General features: G+C 41.0%; 1 protein-coding gene across 2 annotated transcripts in view; it reads right to left on the bottom strand.

Annotated features, from left to right (window-relative positions):
- Positions 1 to 2,691: 2,691 nt before the first annotated feature.
- The window catches only part of RB195_007476 (uncharacterized protein), a gene marked incomplete at both ends in the record, with an annotated part of 36,191 nt that continues 13,933 nt past the window's right edge, over positions 2,692 to 24,949 (bottom strand). For both annotated transcript variants that reach the window (XM_064181126.1, XM_064181125.1), the window contains 75 exons: positions 2,692 to 2,835; positions 2,936 to 3,036; positions 3,509 to 3,665; positions 3,721 to 3,840; positions 3,902 to 4,099; positions 4,190 to 4,329; positions 4,647 to 4,704; positions 4,769 to 4,930; positions 4,985 to 5,186; positions 5,287 to 5,624; positions 5,741 to 5,884; positions 5,942 to 6,099; positions 6,159 to 6,267; positions 6,328 to 6,582; positions 7,506 to 7,637; positions 8,093 to 8,173; positions 8,236 to 8,409; positions 8,462 to 8,611; positions 8,674 to 8,772; positions 8,835 to 8,931; positions 9,118 to 9,272; positions 9,331 to 9,465; positions 9,531 to 9,686; positions 9,946 to 10,134; positions 10,222 to 10,302; positions 10,367 to 10,498; positions 10,560 to 10,718; positions 10,814 to 10,918; positions 10,973 to 11,125; positions 11,186 to 11,299; positions 11,356 to 11,523; positions 11,774 to 11,914; positions 12,638 to 12,760; positions 12,821 to 12,988; positions 13,044 to 13,229; positions 13,310 to 13,439; positions 14,034 to 14,257; positions 14,316 to 14,400; positions 14,458 to 14,648; positions 14,716 to 14,979; positions 15,041 to 15,168; positions 15,253 to 15,334; positions 15,390 to 15,536; positions 15,598 to 15,758; positions 15,858 to 16,101; positions 16,172 to 16,328; positions 16,637 to 16,966; positions 17,034 to 17,158; positions 17,864 to 18,011; positions 18,090 to 18,208; positions 18,264 to 18,401; positions 18,471 to 18,590; positions 18,657 to 18,777; positions 18,964 to 19,109; positions 19,182 to 19,298; positions 19,358 to 19,534; positions 19,615 to 19,705; positions 19,770 to 19,894; positions 19,950 to 20,082; positions 20,150 to 20,323; positions 20,800 to 20,954; positions 21,481 to 21,639; positions 21,712 to 21,807; positions 21,870 to 21,983; positions 22,036 to 22,179; positions 22,254 to 22,418; positions 22,474 to 22,644; positions 22,844 to 22,990; positions 23,071 to 23,222; positions 23,303 to 23,420; positions 23,652 to 23,801; positions 23,863 to 23,979; positions 24,072 to 24,524; positions 24,580 to 24,753; positions 24,813 to 24,923. In XM_064181126.1, the coding sequence (XP_064037939.1) occupies positions 2,692 to 2,835; positions 2,936 to 3,036; positions 3,509 to 3,665; positions 3,721 to 3,840; positions 3,902 to 4,099; positions 4,190 to 4,329; positions 4,647 to 4,704; positions 4,769 to 4,930; positions 4,985 to 5,186; positions 5,287 to 5,624; positions 5,741 to 5,884; positions 5,942 to 6,099; positions 6,159 to 6,267; positions 6,328 to 6,582; positions 7,506 to 7,637; positions 8,093 to 8,173; positions 8,236 to 8,409; positions 8,462 to 8,611; positions 8,674 to 8,772; positions 8,835 to 8,931; positions 9,118 to 9,272; positions 9,331 to 9,465; positions 9,531 to 9,686; positions 9,946 to 10,134; positions 10,222 to 10,302; positions 10,367 to 10,498; positions 10,560 to 10,718; positions 10,814 to 10,918; positions 10,973 to 11,125; positions 11,186 to 11,299; positions 11,356 to 11,523; positions 11,774 to 11,914; positions 12,638 to 12,760; positions 12,821 to 12,988; positions 13,044 to 13,229; positions 13,310 to 13,439; positions 14,034 to 14,257; positions 14,316 to 14,400; positions 14,458 to 14,648; positions 14,716 to 14,979; positions 15,041 to 15,168; positions 15,253 to 15,334; positions 15,390 to 15,536; positions 15,598 to 15,758; positions 15,858 to 16,101; positions 16,172 to 16,328; positions 16,637 to 16,966; positions 17,034 to 17,158; positions 17,864 to 18,011; positions 18,090 to 18,208; positions 18,264 to 18,401; positions 18,471 to 18,590; positions 18,657 to 18,777; positions 18,964 to 19,109; positions 19,182 to 19,298; positions 19,358 to 19,534; positions 19,615 to 19,705; positions 19,770 to 19,894; positions 19,950 to 20,082; positions 20,150 to 20,323; positions 20,800 to 20,954; positions 21,481 to 21,639; positions 21,712 to 21,807; positions 21,870 to 21,983; positions 22,036 to 22,179; positions 22,254 to 22,418; positions 22,474 to 22,644; positions 22,844 to 22,990; positions 23,071 to 23,222; positions 23,303 to 23,420; positions 23,652 to 23,801; positions 23,863 to 23,979; positions 24,072 to 24,524; positions 24,580 to 24,753; positions 24,813 to 24,923 (11,487 nt within the window). The remainder of the gene's footprint in view (positions 2,836 to 2,935; positions 3,037 to 3,508; positions 3,666 to 3,720; positions 3,841 to 3,901; positions 4,100 to 4,189; positions 4,330 to 4,646; positions 4,705 to 4,768; positions 4,931 to 4,984; positions 5,187 to 5,286; positions 5,625 to 5,740; positions 5,885 to 5,941; positions 6,100 to 6,158; positions 6,268 to 6,327; positions 6,583 to 7,505; positions 7,638 to 8,092; positions 8,174 to 8,235; positions 8,410 to 8,461; positions 8,612 to 8,673; positions 8,773 to 8,834; positions 8,932 to 9,117; positions 9,273 to 9,330; positions 9,466 to 9,530; positions 9,687 to 9,945; positions 10,135 to 10,221; positions 10,303 to 10,366; positions 10,499 to 10,559; positions 10,719 to 10,813; positions 10,919 to 10,972; positions 11,126 to 11,185; positions 11,300 to 11,355; positions 11,524 to 11,773; positions 11,915 to 12,637; positions 12,761 to 12,820; positions 12,989 to 13,043; positions 13,230 to 13,309; positions 13,440 to 14,033; positions 14,258 to 14,315; positions 14,401 to 14,457; positions 14,649 to 14,715; positions 14,980 to 15,040; positions 15,169 to 15,252; positions 15,335 to 15,389; positions 15,537 to 15,597; positions 15,759 to 15,857; positions 16,102 to 16,171; positions 16,329 to 16,636; positions 16,967 to 17,033; positions 17,159 to 17,863; positions 18,012 to 18,089; positions 18,209 to 18,263; positions 18,402 to 18,470; positions 18,591 to 18,656; positions 18,778 to 18,963; positions 19,110 to 19,181; positions 19,299 to 19,357; positions 19,535 to 19,614; positions 19,706 to 19,769; positions 19,895 to 19,949; positions 20,083 to 20,149; positions 20,324 to 20,799; positions 20,955 to 21,480; positions 21,640 to 21,711; positions 21,808 to 21,869; positions 21,984 to 22,035; positions 22,180 to 22,253; positions 22,419 to 22,473; positions 22,645 to 22,843; positions 22,991 to 23,070; positions 23,223 to 23,302; positions 23,421 to 23,651; positions 23,802 to 23,862; positions 23,980 to 24,071; positions 24,525 to 24,579; positions 24,754 to 24,812; positions 24,924 to 24,949) is intronic.

Genomic DNA, 24,949 nt, shown 5'->3' on the forward strand with positions numbered 1-24,949 from the left:
TAAGTAAAATGTCAAATGAAAATAAACAAAGGAGAAGTGAATGAAATAGAAACTTGCATTGATCGTCTTGAAAAGGAAACCTGCAGGAATCGTGGATAACGATTGATGGCTACAATTACTAACTTATTCGCATCACAGCGTAATCCACCCGTTGCCATGTTCAGAGCACTCAAATTCCCGGCATTTTAATGTAAATTTCATTAATTTAATTGTGTTTGTGGCATTTTAATTGTGGTTTTAATCAAACTGATGCTGATAGACGGCGAATCATGGTCATTATAAGCAAAATTTGAAAAAAAAAATACATCTAGGAATGGGAACTATTTACCACTTTCCATTGACGAATGTAAAGTTCTTCATTGAAAAACTCGTCAGGAAAACAACCAATACTTTTGATTGGTCGATTCTGGATAACGTTATTGAGGTGGTTGATTTCAGTTTTTTAATCAGCCCTTCTTTCCGATTAACATTGAGGCACTACTTCTGAGAACCAAAAGAGTGATGTGCAGTGTACTTAAAACGTTAACGATGATGAAAACTGATTTTTACTGTTTACAAAGTTTACATAAGAACTTTGATAGAGTATGTATTACACATCAAAAAAGGGATAAAGCGTAGCTGAGTGAGGGTGCCCTTAACTGCGCTCTTATCTCTGGAAGTGAATAACTAAACTCTAAATCATCTAAACTCTGATTTCCACCAGCCATCTCCACCGCGCCGCTTCGAGCGCAGCCGCTTACGCAACTGCACCAACTGCTTCATGTCGTCTTGATCCGACTATAAATTGATCGATCATTGATATGTTCAATAACTAAATTCACCTTAGTTTTCTATTACACATCTAATCTACCAGTTAGAAATCAAAAATTGAAACAACCGGCTGATGAAGAAATCATATTTTGCTACATTTTAGTACCAACTTTAGAAAATGGTCATCCGTGATTCTTTCATCCGAATTCTTGCAATATCGGTATGTAGCGGTGGACAAAAGGAACGGATAAAGTGATTCCAACCGCTACGCTCCACCGCTGCGCATCGAGCGCAGCCGCTTACGCAACTATCCGTGCTTCATGTCGTTTTGACCCAACTATAGATTTTAACTATTCGCTAAGTCCGTTTAGAATGCTTACTGTTTTGTTTTGTTCGGTAGAACGGTTAAAAAAGTCGCTAGTGTGGGAGTTACGGCTAAGAAATCCTAAGCAAATCAAAGAGGCTTCGTGCAAGGATCGGGATTCTCAGTATCTTTCCCATTCGACTCAGGACTTTCCCATTGGACTCAGGACTTTCCCATTAGCACGGAAGGGCAAGCGTTACCAGGAGTGCACTCCGCCGGTCACCGTGCTCCGATTTGAATAGTTCACATTCGCGCCATTTTCTCATGTTCTGGTCGTTTACCGCATTGTGAGATTTCAAAGGACGTTTTCTTCAACAGGAAAATCCAATCTTTTTTTCTCTTCAAAAGTTCACATTTATTTCCTTTTTGTGAAGGTTTTTTGCACATACAAATTTCCCATGCTTCTTTCAGAAGCAGTGATAAATACTCAATCCATTCCTATCTAAATTTCTGGGGTCTTTTTTTTTTCTCTTCCCGTTTTCTCTCCTTCGTTGTTTTACGTCAGGTTCCTTTTCGGGGATTCTTTTGTTCCGGTGATGTAGCGGTGACAAAAGGAACGGAAAAGGCGCTGATCAATCCATATGTGGATGCGCCGACGCATTCGACTTCAATTCAATTGTTTCTAGACTAAAATTTTTCCTAAATATGAGAAAATATGGAGTGAAATAACGGGAAAACTTACTTTCAAAAATATATTCTAATAGTTACGATTTCTACCTTCTTGTACGAATAAAGATTTGTATTCAAGTTCTACTCTAATTAGTCGCCGTTATATATATATCGTTATTTTTACCTAGTAATCTTCATTTACAAACATATTTCTCATTGTGGAGCTCATTTCTTATCATTTCATTTCCTTACAAGCTTGTTTTGTCAGTGTATCCAGGTAGAAATATCATTCGCGTCTTCGGTGGATGGCGTGGGCGGAGCCTAAGGATGGACAGTGCGCCTGGACAGGCGTAGCGGCGATCGCTGCTACTGGCACACACACATCGGCTGCATACCCAATTCGCTTGGGTACCTCCTGAGCGTCCCCTCCTCACCTCCTAAGCAGCCTTACGCGTTCGCCTTACGCCTTATGCCTTATGCCATGCTGCAGCGACCCGATGTGCCGTTTAGTCTTGTTATCCTTCCGGACAAGTCTAGTACTAATTTATTGGTCTCGAAGGGATGAAAGTTATGATTGGCACTGGAACGGTTTCTAACCAACGATCGATGGTGAAGTTACCTTTTACCGATAGTGCCACACCCGCCCTATATCCGGATAAGAAAACAAAAATGTGGTAGAATCCCAACATTTACTAATTCATTCAGTGGTGCATTACTTCATACTGATGAAACTTTCCAAACAACAGTAGTAACACTGAAGCTCGATTTATTACAGATTCCACAAATTTAAGAACCGTGTTGCATAAATCCGTATTTCATAGCAATTGAATAAATTATACTTAGTTGAATAAATTATGAATGGTACAGTAAAGCCCAATGAAACAACAGTAGGAAAATGGTTTGATCTAAATTAGTGGAAGCACAACAAGCAGTTAATGTTGCAAGTTTTTGAATCAAATAGTTACTATTTAACTAAGTGCTGAGTTGGCTACGAGGGCTACACCTCTTTCGTAGAATGCGGTTGCCGGCGACACAGCGAACGCCAACGAGGTGACAAGTTGACGGCGATCACCGTAAAGATAAAGTGGAAGTCGGACTCCATCCGGAGATTCCTAAACCAAGGAGCAGTAAAATCCACATGAGAAAACGAAAGTGCCGTTGAAGAGTACGAATAAAATTGATGGAATGAAAGGTTAAGAAGGCACAAAATACCTGTTTCCATGAGAATTCCACACAGTCGCAAGCAGTTTTCACTTCATCGGACAAACGGAGTGCATTTCCTCCAACGGTTTCAGCTCCCCGTAGTTCCATTCCTGAAAACACCTCTTTTACGTGTAGCATCGACATGAACAGCAGTTTTTTTTGTCATAAAGTCTTTCTAAAACGACTAGGAAATTTTCTCCAAGTTACGTGAAGGGAATTTGAAAAAAAAAAGATTATATTAAACCAGGCGTAAGCAAATACATACATTTCGTTATACCAAAGGTGAAATTGAACAATAATCACCTACCAACTACACTCATTTCGGCGCTAACGTGAAAAAACTCAACCGTGCTAAAAATTAAAGACAGTAAGCCTTACAAAAAAGACAGAGTGCCATATATCATGGGCAGAACTCTAAATAATATCTAAAAGTTACAAAGGAATGGCACGATTTAACTAGAAAAAACAAAACTTTACTCTCAAATCTAAACTCGTCACATTATGTAATTATGTAAGCGATAATGAAACAAACGAAACAAATAAAAAAGCAACAGATCTTTGCCAAATATAAAATCCACTCACCAGTTAGTCTCACAACATCCAAGCGGTCAGTTCTTCCAATAGTTACATGCAAATGTAGTTGTTCAAGCGACCAAGTGTTTGCCTGAGCAACTTGTTGCCTTGTGGCCGTCACGTACGCTTCAGGTGAAAACGTTCCGCCAAGCCATACTTCTTCGCGCTAGAATAGAAAAATCACAGAAGTTGAAGATTCGACTGAAAGAAACTCTTAGCACCTTGAGTTTTTCGCTTGCACCGATTCTGATCAATTGTTTCACCCTCTCATTGAAATCAACGACCCAGTCCATTACCGTAACATCTTTGGGAACGGTGTAGCGTTGCCAGTTGGTAGGAACCTTAAAGAAACAAGTGATAAAGTGTGAAAATTCGAAGTGACATTAGGAAAATTGTACTTACCACTCCCTTTTGCAAAGCAGATGCCAACGCTCTGGTCTCGTTACTTTGTTTGCGCTCTGCACGGCAAACCGAAAGAAGCTCTTCCAAATCGTGACGGATATCGCGAAGTAATTGTTTCCCAAGGTTAATTTCACGCTCAAAGAATCGGAATAGAGGATCTTTGATGTTCTCCACTGTTCTCTTCAGTCGATTAATATCCTAGAAAAGAATGTTGAAGACATAGAGAACGATATTCCGAAATGAACTTGAGAGCAGCTTTGAAGAGCAATATAATTAGAGGAATATTACCTTAGGCAATAGTTTCAACCACTGCTGGGCAAGCTCTCCGAGCTGGGCCATCCATTGTGGCTTCACTTCCTTCTCTCCGTCTCCAGTGAAAGCTAGTTCATCATCAGACACTTTTAGAAGGTTCTTCAGCATGCTCTCACCTGAAAACGTTTCTCTTCGATAGTGTCACAAATGTGATCAAACACACCTAATTGAAATGTCACCACAGAAAAAGGACCACATTAAAATAGAAGGAAAAATAGAAGTAGAAAAAATATATGTAAATAGCTAAAATAGAGATAAAAATGAACGTAGAAAATGCAAGGAAGAATCTACGTTATTTTGAAGAGTATCAGAAGGGCTGAGGATTTGGAAAATATTCTCAATATGAATGACTATTTTTCAGGAGGATGTGGTTGGATGGCTTACAAAATCAATAACAAGAACAGTAAACAAAAATTTGGAGAAAAAGAAACACCTCTCACTGTAAGCAGCACCTTCTCCGCATTATTAGGTAGACCAAGCCAGGCTGGTAGCTAGAAATCACTCTTTGCAATCAATTTTTCCTTGACTCTTCCAGAAAACTTGAATCACACACACCTGCTGGCTCTTAATTCCCTCCACCCATGCCAGCAACTGATCTCTCTGAGTCGCATCTGGAGTACACAATGAGGCGTCACCATCAAACTTGCTAACGAGCACATGCTCAGGTTCAAAGCTCTTCGCAGTAAATAGTCGTTCCAGCATGCAATCAAGCAGAACCTAAGCCGATATACGTTATTTTTACAGGTAAAGCTTCGACAAAAAGAAGTTCACCTGATCAAAATGATTATCTATCTTTCCTCCATAGATACACTGGCTCAATAGTGTTTTCAGCGTCGTCCACGGCAGTTTTTCTGGTGCCACATTAGCACGACCCTGTGCCACAGCGTCTACAGCCGCGTCTAGAGTATCGCACGCTACACGAAGGTCAGCATCGGAAAATTCGTATGCATTGGCCCATCCAAGAGGCGTATACCTTAAAATGTATTTTTGTATGCCATTTTACATACAAAAGCGTATATGCGTAAAAAGGAAAACATGTATGCGATTCTGCATACAAAAGCGACAGTACTTACCTCAATCTTTCCTGTACAAGCGCATGGAGCCAGCAAACCAGAAGATACAGCCTGCTGCGCTCAGCTGGAGCCTTTGCAAGGCGTGGTCCTGGCAGCGAAGATAACGAGCGTAGGAGATTTGCTTTGAGACCTGTTGCCGGCTCAAACACAACCAAACGGGAAGCTCGCAATACTGAAGCCGGTAGTTTGGGATGAATTTCAGCTGTGAGGAATAGACGGAAGTTCGCATGAGGTTTGAGGGTGTGTAGACGTTTTTCCATGTTTCCAAGCCATTGTGGAGCCAAGTGAACGTTTTTGAGCAGCACCCATCGGCCCGATTTCGAAGCTGCTGTTAGGGCCTAAAATCGATGGAACTGACCCGGAGGGATGTAACAAAAATATTATTAGTTAGCGAACAGCACAACAGATGAAGTTAACAAAAAAATTTTCAAAAATGGAGTAAAACTGCACAAACCGCGTCTGCTTGACTGAATCCTTCTGCTGAACCAATCGCGATCGAAGTAACTGGTCTACCAGTCTGCACTCCGAGATCTTCAATCTTGCCCGAGGCATCATAACCAATTGCGGAGCACAAAAGTACAGGATCAGAAGACGAAACCTAAAACTTGAAATATGAAATAGGCCCATCAAACCCCTACAGAATATTTGAACTTACTTCATTATCAATTATATCATGCAAATCGATGACTTTATCTTGTTGCATGAAACCATCTCCAAACGCAGCGGCAACAAGACGATGAGCGCTTGCCATCAAACGATCAGGACGTAAACAATGTACTACGATCAACTGGTTCATCGCCACTCCAATCGCTGCTGAAAAACCGTCACTTTTGCGTTGAGTTCTTTTTTAAAACCTCATGTTCAAATCATACTCAGTTTCTGTTCAGGATCTTCCCATAATACGGGCACGGCCGCCTCCGGATTGTCCATGAGTAACCACTGCTTGATCTGTGCCGACTGTCCGCACATTGTATTAATAATCTGTTAAAGATATTTTATTCCAAAGATGAAAATTTAAAAAAAAGTGTAGAAAATTCGAACGTTTTCGAAACCGGACAACTTCTGCGCTTTGATTAGCGCTCCCATTTGTTGCGACGTAAGGAACGGTAGCGCTGTGGGTGGAGATTGATGAGCGGTCTTTGAGGCGAACAATTCACTGCGACCCAGCAGCAGATCCCACTGAGCATCGTACGACGGTTCGCCACCCACAGATCTCAGCGAAATTCTCATTAAGAGAAGAGCCAATAAAACTTTGTCTGCATGCAGCATTCCACGTGAAACGCGGCGATAAACTGTCTGAAAAAGCACGGGAATTATTTGCGTTTGAAGAACCTCTCCAATTAGGGGTACCCATAAGTAATCAATGATTATTAGTGTGGAATATTTACTTCAGTCTAGTTCAGAGCGTGAATATATGAAGACATGTTTTATATGGTAATACTACAACGCGAGGCCTTGACTTTTGTTACTGTAAATGCTTTTATTTCACCCTTGCAAAATGGTGGATAATCAACTAACTGTAGAACATTTACGTCATTGCATGGTGCTGCACCTTCGAACGAGTGTTAATGCGACGATTGCGAAACAAAGAAAATTTGCGATCCGTATTCCGTTCATTTCTTCCTGTATCAGTGTAAGCGGACGACCTCGGAACGCTGTTTCTTACGCCTCAACCTGCAGTTCTTCAAAAATCCATTCGGACCAATCGCAGGTGGGGGCGGGGCGCAAGAGCTGCGCACTGCAACAGAAGCCGTCATAAGAAACAGCATTCCGGGGTCGTCCGTTTCCACTGAGAAACAGGGAGAAATGGACGGAATCACCCCCTTTCCATAATCTACGATCCCGTAGACGAATACTCCACCTGAAATCCGTACCACCTCAGATTCGTGGAGTGATGCCTTTAAGGCTGATATTTGATTCCGCAGGTCTCCTCAACACAAGTATCTAGCAGTGGCAGGATAGTCATCCGATTCTAAGGTACGATATTCTCTTCTACTTGCAGCCATAAGACACAACAGTAAAATTAGGACTTTCTTTGTTGGGCTGATAGGACGTTAGTTCACGAAACGTTAGCCACGAATAAAGGATTGTAACAACCTCGTGTCCGGCTCAGTTGTAAAAAAAAACAAATACTAAATGTAAGCAAATTCGTTTTTCTTTGTGTTACTGAAATAATTGATTACTTATGGGTACGCTTAATATTATAATGTGACAATGACCTGGAACAGATTGGACGTGATAATGTTGAGCCTCTGCATATGATCCTGGGTCTGGGCAAGTTCAGGAGACTTCAGCACACATGTGAAGATATCAAGAAGGAAGTCGAGTGAATACTGGTACAAGAAGTGCACCTAAAACATTTTCAACATAAAATAAAACTTTTTTTTTGAGTATCGGTGCGTTGTACGAGAAAATATGCTAAAATTCTTGCTGATAGTCAACAGTAAAGCAAGCGAATTGAAGCGAACATAGCAACTATTTTCATTCCAAAGAAGGAATACGCACATTATGAAACCAATACTGCTACAAGAAAAGTATTCACTGCCAGTAAATCTTAGCATAAAGATAAGATGCGCGGAAAGAATTTTCTTGAAGCCGTTTTACTAAATGAAAAGAAAAAACTTGGATAATACTTTTGTCCGCTTTCCGATAGACTTTTCTAAGATTTCAGGATGAACACAAAGAAAATGATTTTGAAAAAAAAATGAAAATCAAAACAAAGAAAGTGGTTTAAGAAAACATCAAACAAGACAGAAATCCACTTTGTTTTCTTCGTTATCAGCCAAAACTGAAGAAAAACGCTAACCTCGTTCAGTTGCTGTAATGTGTGATAGATCTGCGAACATGCTGCCGCCAGTCTCTGATATTGTCCGGAAACAGTTTCCACCTAAATGATAGATTTTTATCCCTAATCGCTCAATACAGATAGAAAACAGTCATAGAACTCACCTCAGCCATAACCTTGTCCGTCTCTGCAGACTTCTTTGCTATCTCGGACGCTTCATTCTTTAGTTTCTCTAAGGTACTAATGACAGAGTTATCATCCAGAATCTTTCCTTTACTTTCATTCAACGCAGCCAACAGTGCCTTTTCGAGTTGTCTTAGCCGTACAGCGAATTCTCCCTATAAACCGAGGGTCAAAATCAGTTCCAATTGTGAGGAAACAGCTAATAACCTGTAGTTTCAGCAAGTCGTTCCTCTTCTTGTCGACATCCGGTCGCTCACTTCGGAGTACTTGGTTGAGGCACTGACTTGCAAGACTTGACGATGTCACTGTGAAGTTCACGAAAGTTACACGAGAACAAACATCCGGAGTGAATTCCACCTGAAATTTGGGGCAGTTTAGAATAATTATTCGATCAATAAAAAACGACAAGCACAACCTACCGATGCATCTCTAGTGATGAGGAAGATCTGGAACGCAGGAGACAAATCGATATCTTGATCTCCGATAGTGATAAGCACACGTCCACCAGTACGTTTGACCTAAAAATACTGACTTTCGCGCCAAAACTCCTAGAAAGTACCATAATTCAATGAGTGTGTACCTCTCTGTTTAGTACAGGATTGAGAATCGGATCGTAGCTCTCGACATCTTGAACAAGAAGAGAGTTTCCGAATCGAAGAGCTGATTCCAGATTTTTTCTGAAAGAGTGAAGTGAGCGTAAAATACACAAGTTTTGAGCGTTGATATAGAGTGAAACATAATGAACAACAATAAGGACAAAAACCCAAAAATAAGAAATTAATTATCCATTCATTAGAAAATGGTATCGGAGGAGGACTAACAGGATACTAAATATGAAAAAAAAAATCAGAAACCCAACAAACCTGAACGAATCATCCAGGAAACTAGTCTTCTGTATGTTTCTTCCAGCAAACTGTTTCATTATATACTCAGCTGCCTGTCCAGATGGATCGATAATCAAAGGATAACGGTTGAAACGATGAAGCATAATGGCGTTCTCGCTACATAAGTCGTCAACCTGAACACTACCAATAATAAAGCTGAGGTTACTCCCCATAAAAAAGACAGGATCTCACCGGAAGAGCATTTTTCTGCCACTGCAACCTATCATCTACTGTAGACAAATACTCAATTCTGGCCAAATCTGGACGGAATTTCACTCCAGCACCATGGACATGGTCTATCCAGCGATGGAATAATACATCACGAAGCTATAGAGAATAAAGTTATTCCAGGAAACTTGGAAGCTCAAAGAACTGCAAAAGCGACACGATACCTGTTGATCAAAGTAGCCTGCATAAGCCAGGAACGCTCCCGAGAGCAGAGCATCTCCAACGAGGGTATCCATTTGTTGCGCGAACCCATCACATCCGCCAGACCAACGATCACGCTCCGATCGCAACGACGACAGCAGCTCCGTGGAGCGGCCAACCTAGTTAATATAGATTGATTAGATTTTGTGTCATGAATGTGACTAAAAAGAAGTTGAATACGGATGATAACAAGTGTCGCATATATGAATTTGACTACAAAGAGAGGTTTCATGAACTTTCTGCTACTGCTGTGACACGAAAAGAAACCGAAGAATTATGTGACTGTGCCCACAGTTGACATGGAATAATCATAATCATAACGTACTGCAGAAATTTGGCTACGAAAAGAAAAGTGCAAACACGTCGGGTGCACATTACCTTCTCCTGAACCGTTGCCAAATCCATCTTAATGCTTTCAGCCTGTCCAATCAGTTGAGCGTACTCTTCTTTGTAAGCAGCAATCGACTGTTCCAACTGAGCGATGCGAGCCTTCACTTCTTTACCCTCGGTGGTCTTCTTCTTGGCATCGGATTCCAAACGTTTGAGCTCATTTCGAAGCGGTTCAACCTATAATTAAAACCAAAATATAATTAATAATTAATAAATTATAATTCAAACGATGTTATGATATTTTGGGAGAGCAAAAAACCTCACTTTATGCAGCATTCCAGAATATAACAGCTGAGCTTTTGCCCATTTCACCATAGGACCGCATGCTTGTGAAGCTCGATTGACCTATACAGAGGAGAATTATCAAATTGTACCATCCAGAACAACTACTTCACTTTCAAGCCCCCACCTTGTCGAAGTCCCAATCAGGATTGTGGACATATTTGTCCATCTGCTTCAGGATATCTGTTGTAATGCTATCCGTATCGAAAGCAAGAATACGAGGCATAAAGTCATCTTTCACCATAACACCGCGAATTGCCTGCATACATAGAAATAAACAATTCAAAACGATATAAAATTGATAGGCACCACAAAATCACCTTCCAGTCTGTGCCCACGTTCTCTCCCAAAAGGATACATATAGCTTCCAGGGCGAGTTTCACCATTACTGGTGGACTTGCCATAGATCTCACTTCAACCAGTTGGTTCTTTCTTATTCCTTTGACAGCTTGCTGAGCTTCTTCGACAGCCGGTTCAACCTAAAAAGAGAGCTACTTTGTAAACTTACTGAAAGATATCGAAATCTTAGAACTGTATTCAGAAAATTATTTCTTTAAAATGAAAGCTTTCTTACTTGACTCAGATCCTTCTGTACTTCCGTCTTTTTAGCTGCAATTTGCGTGAGCTGTTCGGCCAACTCCTTTTGAAGCTGCTCAGATAGACGTTTTTCGTCTTCCGCCTGCAAAGTGAGAAATAAAATTTCAACAAGGAAGTGAATCTATAGTAGTTTTACCTTCTGCTGATCGGCCAACATTTCCTTCAATTTCAAGTTGGCAGCCGTCTTCTTCTCTTCCAACTCTCTACTCTTCAGTGTAAGGCTCTTTTGTAGATCCTTCACTTGTTCTTCAGTTTCTCGAATCTTATTCAGACCAATGTTGAGATGGACCTAAGAGACATTTCATAGCCACCAAGAAATCGTTATTTTATTGCAATTGAGCTGTCTCACCTTCTCCTCCTCAAGATCACGTCTCTTTTCGTGGAACAAGTTCATGAAATGCTTAATCAGATCAAGGAAATGTCTTGGAGTCACCATCATTACTCTATGACCACGTTTCTGCTCCTGAAAATAAAAGTATACAGAAGTAGCCCGTAGACTATGGTCTTAGGTGATTTGACCTGTTCATTGAGCTTCTGCACCGATTTGTGTACATGTACGAGAGTGTTTATGACTGCATGACGATAGGTGGGAGGAGTCGGGATGAGATCACAGACGATTGGCATCGAGAAGGGAGGTTCGTAATCAGTGCGGTCCATGTCGAGAGTCGTAGTGAGCTCGGATCCAACCTTAACACGCACAACACTTAATAATAAGTTTAAACATAATAACACCTTGAAACCAACAAATCCCAAAAATAAGTGGTAGACTTGCGAACGACGATGAATCCCACCAATTACGGCAGTTTCAGGATGAAACTACCACAAAACAGAGAAAACTCTTCAAAATCTACTTTCAAAAACAGTCATAAAAAGAGAAAATTACATCTCAGAAATGAAGAGAACGAAATAGCTGAAGAAGGATATAAACTGCATGAACCTGGTAAAGAGCAGTGTCTGCCCAGTCACCGAACCAATTCAGCACGCAACGGTTGAACAATGCAGGAGAGGTTGAGGCACGTTCCCTGAGACCACTTCCTGATGGATTCATTGTGAATACGACGTGCAGATTCCTCATAACCTAAACTAGTACCTTAAGCAACTTAGCAAAATTGTTTTTCTAAATGGCTAGGCACAATCGTAATAGATCTGAAGTAAACTGAAAATCTTTCTTATAGCTAGCACTCATATATTACCAAGAACCGAAGAGCTGAACGTCTGGCTAAAGCCGGACTTCACCTCTTGGAGTGTTCGCTTCCTTGACTTTCAGTAATCAATGAAAAGTTAAAGTGGTGGCATCTTCTGTAAAATTGGATTTTTCCAATAGAGCCTTCCGCGTTCCTTTTTTCGAGGAAGCTTAAACATTGATGAAACATTTTACACTTCACAGTTCTCCTTCTAAATCCGTCAGTTCTACGTTTGAAGAATGTTCAAACTTCATTTTACATATTAAAAAAAAATTACTTGGCTTTTTTTTTAATATTTTTCGATACCACCACAATTTGGAACGTTATCGAAATATAGGTTTTCCTCCTCTTTTTTCCGAACATTTAGCGCAGAATGATGTGCTGACATGAAATGGCGTGAACATCATTATCTTACTGATAAAGATAAGGTTCTACATAAGATTACGTGAAATGTCAACTACTATTACAATTAACTACAGTAAAAACACACACACACACAATTCCAAACACAACCGCAATCTTCCTCACGAGCTCATAAATCCTGATAGCTTTCCTGTCGACTAATTTTTAGCAGAAAAAATACAAAGAACAAACTATGATGAATGATAATGACTAACCTGTAGAGTGAACCACTTATATAGCTCATCATGACTGTCCAGCATCAATCCTTGTCTCTGAGCACCTTCTTTGATCTGCGTCATTAAAGTTGTGTGTTCGTCACCTTCAAACAAACCTGGCACCTAGAAATGGGTGAAAATACAATTAATATTTCTTAAGAGTTTCAGAATTTTCCTCTATACCTCTCCGTTAGCCAAGAGAGTGTTTAATCTCTCTAGGAAACCAGTATCCAGCATGTTAGATTCGTCCATAATGAAGCACATTTTCTCATTTCGACAACCAGCCCTTCGCAGTACAGTGCGCATATCCTCATCGAAATCAGCAGCAGTGTATTTTGAGTGTACTTTCAGCTTAAAAAATTATCAACTTTAAAGCGCACATGAACACGAAACAGTAAGAGATTACCTGGAAGACGCTCAAACCATTTAACCACGCCACGAATCGCGACAATGTAGTCTTTCCTGCTCCAGCAGTACCAATAAGAAGAAGATGACCTTGTGGCTGTCGATAAATTCGGTCAATTCGCAGCACATGATCAAGCATTTGATCGAATAGAACCAATTGCACATCGAGTTCTTCTTCGTAGAAACCCTTAACGTGTCAATTTATGCGTCCAGCAAAAAAAAAAAAAAGAAAGTTTCTTTGCAAATATGAACAGGCAGTGTGCTTACTTTGAGTCTTGCGGATACGTAGTCTTTAAGCTCGTCTCTGGTAACTGGGACATAATGTTTCGAAAGCCAACAAGAGTACAACAGAGGACGACGGAGTGCTTCCTTGACGTTGCACGCTCCACCAAAGTACCTACAATCGTATTATGGAATGATAGTACGACGACTGACAAGGAAGTGGCTCAAATTTGTGGAAAAAAAATAGGAGTAAGCAGCGACAAAGAACGACAAGATGGACCTAATCTAAAGAACTAGAAAAACTGTGGAACAACACTAAGTCATGCAATCAGCGTATAATACAGGCATAAGAAGTGGCGAGCATGGTTGCGATAGGCGGAGCCGGTTCTCCGACCTCCTTCACTTCTTGACGGTTGGCGAAAGTGGACCCTTCTGACTTTTGGAAGGTTTGTGAAAGGACTCTCTTTACTTTTGGACTCTTGGCGGAAGGACCCCTACCGGACACTTTCGGACAGTTGGCAAATCGACCTCCTTCACTTTTGGACCGTTGGCTAAGGGATACTCATCACTTGATCCCATGAGCTAGACCCCCTTCATCTGAGGAGGGTCCGACTCCTCCCTATCGCAGCTTTGGAAGCAAGAAGGTAACCTCGGAAATAAGCGAGGTGAGAAGACATATGATAGCGGAGCTTATGAGGTAATGTGCATGATGAAGTGGAAAAAACACAAAGAATAAACTGCCCATGAGAAGAGAGCCAGTAAAACATACTTCTCAGCAGTAGAATCAACCAATTCGTCCGTCCAAATACGTTCCTCATCACTGACCAGTCGATCTTGGAACAATCGCAAAGCTTCATGAGCCCACAGTCGGACTAGTTGCTCTGCGTTAATTCCATCGAGCGGAGCGATCGCTTCAGATATGCCTCGGACCCATCTGGTAAGTTCACGAGGTGAGTATACGTAGTGCGGTTGGTCATCTTGGGTAAAGTGTTCCTGAAACACAATGAAGTATTTTCAACTGAACTAGAAAAAAAAAAGCTACGAATGTTACCTGACTGGCCAGGTACACATCAACCATCGCATTCGTGAGCGGGTCAGCGAGTCCTCGCACTGCCGGTACAGTTTTGAGCATAGCTCTAAATAGATGAACGGCTACGAAATGTTCCTTATGTTGCAATTCTTTTCAAAACTACCTGTTAAATGTCCCATAAATTTGTATCAATGATGTTTGTCCTGGGTAATCGACGTAAACTACTGGGACATGTCTCAAGAATCTCAATGTCATAGGATGACGACCAGGGTCAGTCGGCGGATTACATGCACCCACGAACTGTATTCGCTCTAGTGTAACCCAAGAGTGGTCAGATCCGCGATAGAAACCATTCTAAAACAAAGATATCCTGAGAAGAAATAACGAGAACAGAGGAGAAGTAAATTCTCTAAGAACAAACCATTTCCACAAGCTGTCTTAAGAAGCTGATCACACGTTGTGTACCATATTTATCCGGCGCTGGCAAATTGATCTCATCGCAGAAGATTACCAGCCATCTGCTGAGTTGAACCGGAGCCAAGACGATGCCATTTGGAGTTCGACGATATTCACAGTAATGATCGAACGTTTTCATAAGTAATTCAGGTGTGGTCGATGATGAGAAGTTCACATTCACTACATCCATGTCCTGCTGCGACCGAAGAGCAGCTAGTAAAGTCATGGTCTGCAATTAGAGCATGTTGAGAGCGATGTGCAGGAAATCTATCACCATAAGACAATTCTACCTTTCCAGAACCGGGAGGTCCACACAAAACAAGTGGTTTATGTTCAGACAGCCATGCTGACAACAACATTTCGTGACGAACTGTGTCAATAGTTGGGACAACAAGATCGGCTGCAGCAACACGATGAGCTGTAAAGGATGGACTGTACCTGGGCATGGGAAAAAAAGAGCTACTTTTCGTCGAATAATGTAAAAATGTACTGAGATTTCTACCTTCAATTTCCATCACCGGGACGCGACTCAACCATGGCTGCCAGTCACCGCTCAATTGTACTTCGAAGTCAATAAGTGGTACCTGGAATAGTAACTGGCTGAGTTCTGATCTTAAAATTCAAAATCTCTCAAATCACCTGCTGATTCGGCGGTAAAGTAAGCGTCGTCGAGTTTCTGATAAAGTCGCTCATCTGTTGTCTACACTTCCACTTACCATCACCACTGAACGCCCAGATCATATTGGTGAGCATTGATCTCGTTACGTAGGTTTCAATTTGGTCTGGCTAGAAAAAAAATACCTTTATTGACCGCCCCACGAATAAATAGGATATTTGTGTGTCTTACCGATAGAGGGAAGTCACCCTGGTTATTATCGTGGTTAACGATAGAGCGAACTGAATAGTTCATCATCGCGAAAAATGATGAAAGGAGTCGCTGTTGAGTTGGAACCATTACATGGTCAAGATTCGATAGAGCATAGTTGAGTGCAAGAGGTACAAGACCATCTTAAAAATTCATGACACGTTAGCAGTAAACAATCCTAATCGATAATTTCCTTTCCTTCACATAGAGCAAAAAAAAAATCCAGTCTTTAAATCCCCAACCTGGTGAGAAGTGCGACTGTAACGCGGCAGCCGCCTGCCTTTGGATTGTCACTGAGCGAGTGGGAACTGCATCTTCAGCAATTACAGCCTCACTTTCAATTGATATATTCCGCAAACAAGATAAGTGATGTTCAAACATCATCTCAGTCGTCACAACCTCTTCACTGAACCACACCATACCACAACGTGATACGGTAGCCAAAGTAGCGTATTTTAAATCCGCGACTTCGAAAATGATACGGACCTAGAATCAATAACCAATATCCAAAACAATTAGAAAGAAAAACAGTCTGAATGAAGAAGAAACAGCTCACATTTGGTGGAATACCAAGACGCTCTCCATTTGGCAAAGTAAGCAGTTTGTTATCGTCGAGTACTGAGTTCAGATTTTCTACCCATTCCGGGTCCACATCTCCATCAAAGATGATCCACTGTCGTTTTTCACTCTCACCTCGCACATTATCAATTATCCTGAACACTTGGAAAAGAATAAAAGACTTGAATAAAATAATTTTTTCGGTGGAGGAAACAGTTATCTGCTTTGAAATTTCAAGGAAACAGTCCAGCTACACAGAAAAAGACATCATTAAACTCCAAAAACCGCAGTGTCAGACTAATTAAAAATCTTACAGCATTTCCACCCCCTCCTCTAGAGTACAGCTATTTCATAGACCATCTCTTTTTCAAAAAGTCTATCAAAAACCTCACAGTCTATTTATACGGAATTTGTTTCTTGATTACTGGTCTGCGATATGAATGAAAATCCAATTCTCGCTCACTTCCTGATCACGGAGGTAAATAATCCATCTGTCCATTCCCTTGTATTCGGATCCAGCACACCGTACAGTGCATCTTTGCTCATCGCCTTCGCATCGATCACATGTGACACCCCTTCGATCTTTTCGAATCGTTCTAGTGCTTTCAATAGCACCTTCCAGGCCATCGTTTTTCCGCTACCGCTCGCTCCGACCAACATGAGACCATGGTTGAGATTGGTGATCTGATAGAGCTGCAGGACTTTCTCAACCCATGCTGCACCTAGTTCTCCAGTGATATCAGCGTGGCAGAGCATTAATTCATCGCAGACTTGAGCGATATGCTGGCGGAGTCTGAAAAACTCGCCTACTTCCAAGAAAAACACTCAGAATCGACACTCGAATCCAGCGGGGAACTCACTCGATCATCTGATTTGGTGTGTAGTGGACGGACGGGAACACATCAGACAACAGAGAGAAAAGTAGGGCTATATCCTCACTGACTAATTTTGGCACCAGGGTTTCACAGACGGATTGAATAAGCATCTGAACGATAAGAGCTGACTATGAACGAATTTTGAAACAGCATGCAGAAAACTGCAAAGATGCAGCAGAAAAAAAAGATGTAAAAAGAGGCAAAATTAAGCAAAAGGGATAGCCACAATTACACGATATCAACAATTATAGAGAAAACTCACCGAAAACTCTGACTAAAATCAAATAGTTTAAACATCGGACATGAAATACATGAAAAATGAAAAAAAAAACCTATATCAGCAACAATACATTTCTAACAAATATTAAAGAGCGTCTTTTCCCACTAATAAGCAAAAAAATGATCTTTTGATTGATATCTTAAACTGTAAAAATGACTTCAGTAATAAACTGGGAATAATCCTGACAAAAGAGGATGCAATGAGCATTTCAGCAATGAACACCTGTTCTGTAATTTAGTAGGAACAATGAACGCTCACATTTTTATTTGGTAAGAACTGCCCCAGCACCTTATCCAATATAATCTTGCCCAATTCAAAAGAGATTTAGAATTTAGTTTCTTCTAAAAAAATTTTGCTGAAACTTTGTAGTATGTTGGTGACTACTAGGCTATTCTAAAGCTCTTGTAGAGAATTCGGTAGAAATTCACTAACTGAGCTCTTGTGACTAGAAATTTAACCTTACGAAGTGATATTGACCTGGAGTAGACCCCAAAAATTTCTGAAACTGTGTAAAAAAAAGGAACAATATGGTTACCTGTTGCTCAGCCACATCTTCCAGAGCGGCAGCTCCAATTTTTGCCAATTTGTCACGTTTAACATTTCCAGCCGACACCAGCACATACTTCAGCGCACGAAGCCCGAAATCGTAGTGACACTGCGCTGACAATTGTTCCTTGCACAATCTAAGAAAGGCGTGAACTGGATTTCCGGAGAAAAAAGATTAAAAGAAGATAAAAATGAAAGAAAATCTGATTTCTCACATGAAAAGAGGGACGATCTTGTTGGCAAGTGTTTCTGCTGTGCGAAAACCTTGCGAGAAAAGCATCACTTGAGCGATCAACTGTCTGTCCGGTTGTGTCATAGCCAAACTGCGGAACAGCTAAACGAACAATTCGACAGTTCTGCAATCTACCGATGTACTGTATGTAACCCACTTGTTTCAAGTTATCGGGAAGATTTGATCTTCCAGAATAGCCGGGATTCATGGTGATAAATATACCAATGTTGGGGTTCACGTTCAGGCGTTTGCCGACAAGGTCTACACTCATCTCACCGCCAGCACGAACAGCTTCCTGAAGGAAATCTGGACATTCTGGGAAGAACTTCTTAGATTTAGGAATTGAATGGAGAGTTACGCTAACCTGAATGGTTTGAATCTGTTGCGAAACAGCTGACAACATGCGCTCCTCCAAACGGTTGAATTCGTCAAAGCATCCCCAAGCTCCTACTTGGCAAAGACCCACTAAGATTCGGCCCATGGCCTGAATTATTCAAGATTAATTAACTAACTCTCACTCTGATTATGATGGACAATTTTGTATATCAACCTGGAAGTCGAAGGTTTCGTCGCAGTTAAAAACAAGCACAAATCGTCCAAGCTGATTTCCTAGTGCTTTCACTGACTCGGTTTTACCTGTACCGGCAGGACCGAACGGAGAGCCTCCCAATCTGAAATGGATGCTTTTATTTTCCTGCCAAGCTTAGTTTACCTTGCTATTTCTGATAATTTTTAATTATCTGAGAAAATTTTAGCGAGAATTCTTAGAATAATCAAATTCCACTCTCTGACCCTCTTCATCCCCACTTCATTCTGAATGATAAAACCATAAATCGAATCATAAAACCTTCCATCACCTCGAATGCAATGCTTGTGTCATTGTAAGGTAGCAACGGTCCGTCAGAGGCGTTCTTACTAGTCGCTCCTGTATTCCAAGGTATTCGAAGCCGTAATAGAACTGCGCGTTCGCTATTTTCACTATGCAACACCGGACGGCATCAGGCTAGAATACACAAAAAGTATGGTTACACAGTGATTTGTGATACAAATTCAATTCTCAAATCAATTCACTAACCTGTTTCGGATCGAAATAGAACCTCATGCATTGAAGCCAACCAAACTCAGATGGACTCTTAACGCCTGCAGATGTCAACCTACGGCAGGTATCACGTTTATGCACAAATTCCGTGATCTAAACGGATTCTTCGCGTATTAACAATGAATAAATCATCTAATCTCCCCGATACTGACCAAAGCTTCAATTTTCTTTCTTCTAATCGGTGGTTGATCCTTTAGAACCGAGTCAGCCAATAGGGACAGTGTCGCAGAAACAGATTTCTCGACTGATTCTACACCGTTGCCGTCAGATAAGGCCATTTCCATCTGATTACTCCACCAAATCTCAGCTGTTAGTGCAATAACTTGAGCCTAGAGTTTAAAAAGAAAATAAGTGGGAAGGCCGGTGTTAAATTAAAGCAAGAAAAGAAAAAAAAAAACAAGAATCTTACAGGGAACTTGTCCAGCCATTCCATATACTCGTCTGGCGTTACCGTATCAATATCCATTTTTGAGAAATGTGTTAACGACATGCCGAGAAGTCTTAGATAACGATAAATTCATCTCCTACTGCCTAGTATTATATATTTGTGGAAAATCTTCCTACCTTGCCAAAGTGTGTTTCATTTCAGCTTCTAGTGCCTTTAACCAATCATTTATCCTTACATCTTTAGTATGAACCGGTTGTACGAGATCAACCCTTTCACCTTCTCGGCTGTGTAGTGCAGTAACCTACAAAAGAGTTCCAAAATTGGGCCGGGTGTAATCTACCAGTATTCGCTCTCACAATTCGATCCTCCTCTCCAACATCGATAGCTGTTACTCCAGCGAACATCTTCTTCAAATGCTTTTGCAGTCTTGCTACATCCTTACTATTGCCCATGATTTCTAGCAAATCTTCATCTCCCACAAAATAGAACCTTAAATGAACAAATTTTCAGAATCAACCCAGAATTTTTTTTTCAAGAGTGATGAATAAGGCAATACCTTGGGAACGACGCCCTTTCTCTTTCCAGGTATTCTCCTAGTGCTTTCTGGATTTTTGAAAGCATGTCGGCAAGCCTATCCAACAACCGCTGAGCTCCTTGCATCCCCACAACATCAAGGATACGCGGAGACTGAGCGACTTTCTTCATTAGCGCTAAGAATTCCGTGGAAATGCTGCAATGGATCACATAGAAAATATTCCGAAGTGAGTTTTCAAACCATTTTTCGATTTTGAACAATTCCAAATGGCTGGAGCTCACTATATTTCGCCACATTAGCTACTGTCAACAATTGTCTGACTTTAATAAGAACAATTTTTCAATAAAAAGTAGACATTTAACTGGATTTCTTTGTCCGGATAAATGTACTGGACGTCCTTATTGAAGCTATCTCTAGGAGACATTCGGTTTAGAAAATTACGAATTTGGTACCGAGGTTATACACCATTACCTCTTGAGAATATTTTTAAAAGATCAAAAATATGCGAAATCATTGGTGTTTCCTAATTACACGATAACTTCTCGAAACTTGAATGTCCATATAGCCGTTCAGTTAAGATTAAGAAGTGAATGTAAATAAATAGCAGCAATAAACAGTGATAACTAACACCATACAATAACAAACCCACTAGATGTAGTATGAACACTAACCTCGAGAATCTCGCGCTTTCGATAGGCAATAACGTAGCGATATCAGCAGATCCTGAGAAGAGGCCTTCTAGGTATACCCATCGACGCTGGACATCAATCCATACGTCAAACATTGCGCTTATACGATTCAGCTTCTCCTCCCACGATAGGGCATTCTAGAAGCAAATACGTCCACGAGAAATTAAAGGCAGGGTGGCGAAATTGATGTGGTGCGGAAACTCGAGGGAAAACGTAGAGTTCAGATTGTAGATTACAGAAGCGAGCGTGGCTCCGCCCAATTTCCCCTAGTCATCTTAAAAACGGCGTGGGAATAGCTTTAGTTCCTACGAGGTACGCTAGAACGCTCGCCTTTGTACATGTTCCAGTCCCCTCAGCGGTTTATTCGTTGGTTTTACTTGAAAAGGCTGGCGAAGAGACTTCACTAATCATCTTCCGCTCAATCGCAGAGCGGAGGGGGCAGAAGGGTGGCGTGTTTCTACTCCGTAGGAAAAAACGACGTCTTCCACGTCATTTTCCACGACGGTTTAGGGGAGAATGAGCGGAGCTCTGCTCGTTTCCGTAATGTACAACCCAAATCTACATTTTCTCTGAGATTTCTGTATCACGTCAATTTCTTGATACACTGTCTTAAAATAAAAATCGAGAAAAAAAAAAACTTGTGACAGAAGGCAAATCTCAAACCTCTTCGAACTGCTTATAGTACGGTGACAATTTCATAGCAGCCAAAGAATTCTGATGTTCTTTGAGTTTGTTGAATAATTCATCCCATCCTTTGATGAGCCGGGTCTTATTTTGGTAGTTAACAAGTTCCACATCGTACGATTGCCAGAAATCCCTCATCTAGAAAGAAATTGTGGCATGAATAGCAATCTTTTGCGGTTCTATACTTCTTCCCAGCGTTTTATCACAGACCTGTTTCAAAAACTCTTCTAACGCCATTTCTCCTTGTGCGACTAGAAGGATCTGCTTTATGGTATGTTCGTGACGTTGAAGATCTGCATCCCAGACCTTGAAAAATCAAAAAATCCACAAAAACCATGTGCGAAAAGTAAATATGTGGCGATTCGCACCTGCCCAAGAGTAAGCTCCGACAAGTTCCAGTTAACTCGCAACTCTTTCATCATTTGTCTCCAATGACGCTCTTTCAACGCTTCAGACTTCAATTCCATTACCAGCATGTTCATCTAAACAGGAAAAATCCAAATCATAATTAGAAAAAAAAGAAGAATAACTGACCTTCGAGTAGTTATGCATCATTTGTTTCGCATACTCATAACTTTTATAGCTCTTATATTTGACAGGCAAATGTTTCAGCTGGTTCATCAGTTCATCAAGCGACTGTCGCAACTTGCGCGGTTGTACCGACAACCAGGTCTTTTCCTGAATCGAAATGAAATTAAGATTGGACCAGCTGAGTAGTTCCACATAATAAGTAAATGAGAAATTCAACCCACCTTCATCTCATCAATCGAAGTGTAAATCGGTGTAAGTGCTTGCCAAACACCTTTTAGATCAGCCAATTCTTCAGCGGCTACAGCCAACTTGTCAGCATCGACTGGTACGCCTGTAGGATCGGCCATATCCAAGGCATGACGTGCTTTTCGCATTTTTTCGCGGTCCTAGACCAGGATTAGGTTGATAGGATCTGTAAACCTATCTAGAAGTACCGCTCACCTCCGATAACTTGGCCATCTTCTGTTCGAATGTATTGAGCGCCGCGAGCGCCTCGTTCGGTCTTTGCGCTCCTTCCACGGGCTTTGCTCTTTCCCACTCTGACAAGGTCTCTTGGGTACGTTTTTCGACCATTTCGTTCTCCTCGCGGATTTTAGATTGGAGGTTATTCACCTGGAAATTAATGAGAATGAAGAAAATTTAGCAGTCATCTATAAATTACCCCACTATGGACATAACTGGATAGGCATTAAATTACAAGAAAAAATTTTAAAAAATGAGCAAAGAAGCTCCATCTGATGTAGTAAGCGTCAACAAGAACACATTACCACAAACGTAAACCATGCTCTTTACTATCAACAACGTCCTTCACCTGTGACTGAATCGCAGAATCTTTGCGCAACAGAATTTCCGACAATGCTGACCATTCTCCCTCGACATTCTCTGCATACATCCATTGAGCAGGGAACTGATAGCGTTGTTGTGACAAAAGGCGTTGAGCTGCACGGAACTGATCAACCTAAACCAGTCGTCCTCATTATTTTTAGAATTTCCTTTACAATACTATTTACACTAATAATTAGAAAGCATTCCACCCACTGTTTCTTGTCCAACTTTAGTTTGTTTTTTGAGCGTTTGCACGTATGTGATCAACGCCACCGCATCACTTGTCGTTCCGGAATCAACACCTTGAGACTCGAGCTCTTCGCGCCATTTCGAGATGTTACCGAAGAACTGCTGCATTTCGTGACCTAAAATAACGCACTCACCAAATTTTTGAACTAAATTTACAAATAATCTGCCTGAGTGACAGCTCTAATCAGTTACTCACCAACAGCTGTACCAAACTTCTGCAGTACTTCTTTGTGCCAGTAATCATACTTCAAGGTTACTTTGAGCTGAACCTTGGCATAATCAACAACTACGGGGAATATTTCCTTCTTGGTATCCTGAAATGGATCTCAATGAGCTATCATCTAAGGAGTGTAACCAGGTAAATTCATTTCTATACTTCTATTCTCTTCGTCCTGTACATCCTTGGGATGGTCAGGTGTCTACATCAGATACTCATTTACGCAACTAATACAGCCAGGACGAGAAAGGGGGACATTTCCGGATTTTTTTCTTTTTTTTTTTCTTTTCGGGACGAAAAGTAATAAAGTGATATTCAAGTGTCTAACCTGAGTATCAAACGTGCTGCGACTCTTTCTGATTTCTACCAGCGTTTTCATCCACTTTGACAGGTCCGAGCCAAGTCTCTCATACAACATCTCAGCTTGGAGATCCCACAACGCTTGATATCTCAGCCATTCGTTGACGTATTCGTCTACCTGCAAAGGAAATCGCCTGATACTTCTGATCACGATCACGAAAATCAATTTTTGAAAATACCTCTCTTAATATACGATCCACGGTAGTGTAAGCCTTCTCCAGCTCTCCTAGACCATTAGGAAGGTGACTAAGAACATTCTTGTACGTGGCTACATTAAGGTCGCGATTCATAGCCAACTGAAAAATGAAAAACGTAGAAAAAGAGATCAAAACTGATAATTGAACGTTCTGAATAGAAATTCGCATCAGGTACTCAACAGATACTCTACCTGGAACCTCGTGCTGCTAATTCTCGGCTGACTTGTCACTACAGCATGCCATTCGACGAGTTGTTCCAGAAGTTTGGCTCTAGCCTGCTCTATCGATGGACTTATGTAGATGGTCTGGGCTGTCAGGCGAATTTCGATCAATACAGGATGTACCGGCGGTAAGGCAACATTACTTTCCTTGTACTCGTCGACTTCCTCGCTGGCCGAATATACGAGAGTCCATAGTCGTATAGCTTCTTCAACCCTTGCAGCTAACTTAGCTTCGATCTTTTTATCCAGTTTGTCCACCCACTGGGTGAGATTAGAATAGTTTCCTAATGCCAGTTGATCCACCGATTTCTGGATCGACGCTAGTTGAGCCCCAATAGTAGCGGAATTGTATTGGCACGTGTCTAAGGCAGCTAAATCGACTTCAATATTATCCGCGATCAAAATCAGCTCCTCGACTCGTTCCTGAAAGTTGAAACGTTTTCCTTCAAAAAATACAGTAGATTATTTCCTACTTTACCTGGTAATTGTTTACAGTGTCAGCCAGTTTCGTCACATAAGGGTCAATTTTGTAAGACTCCCAAGTTAGCTGATATCCTTCACCGATTTGTGATTGTATATCCTTTTTGTAGCTGGCAATTAGTGTATCTATGCCTGTTTTTGCTGACAACCTCTCGTTGATCGATTCATAAGTCTAAAAAGAAAAGTTAGTAGATCTGAAAAAATTAGAATGAAACCTTTTGAAACACGTACCCTAATCGATTCTAGGAGACTGATCGCGTATGGATAAATCTGATTGGCTTGATGAGCCGCGTTTACCACTTTGAGGGGGATGCGAAAGCCCATGTTTTTCAAATTCCGCACCTGTTCAAGGAGTGAAACAAAGTGAA

This window comes from Necator americanus, chromosome I, assembly GCF_031761385.1.
Source record: "Necator americanus strain Aroian chromosome I, whole genome shotgun sequence".
NCBI lineage: Eukaryota > Metazoa > Nematoda > Chromadorea > Rhabditida > Ancylostomatidae > Necator > Necator americanus.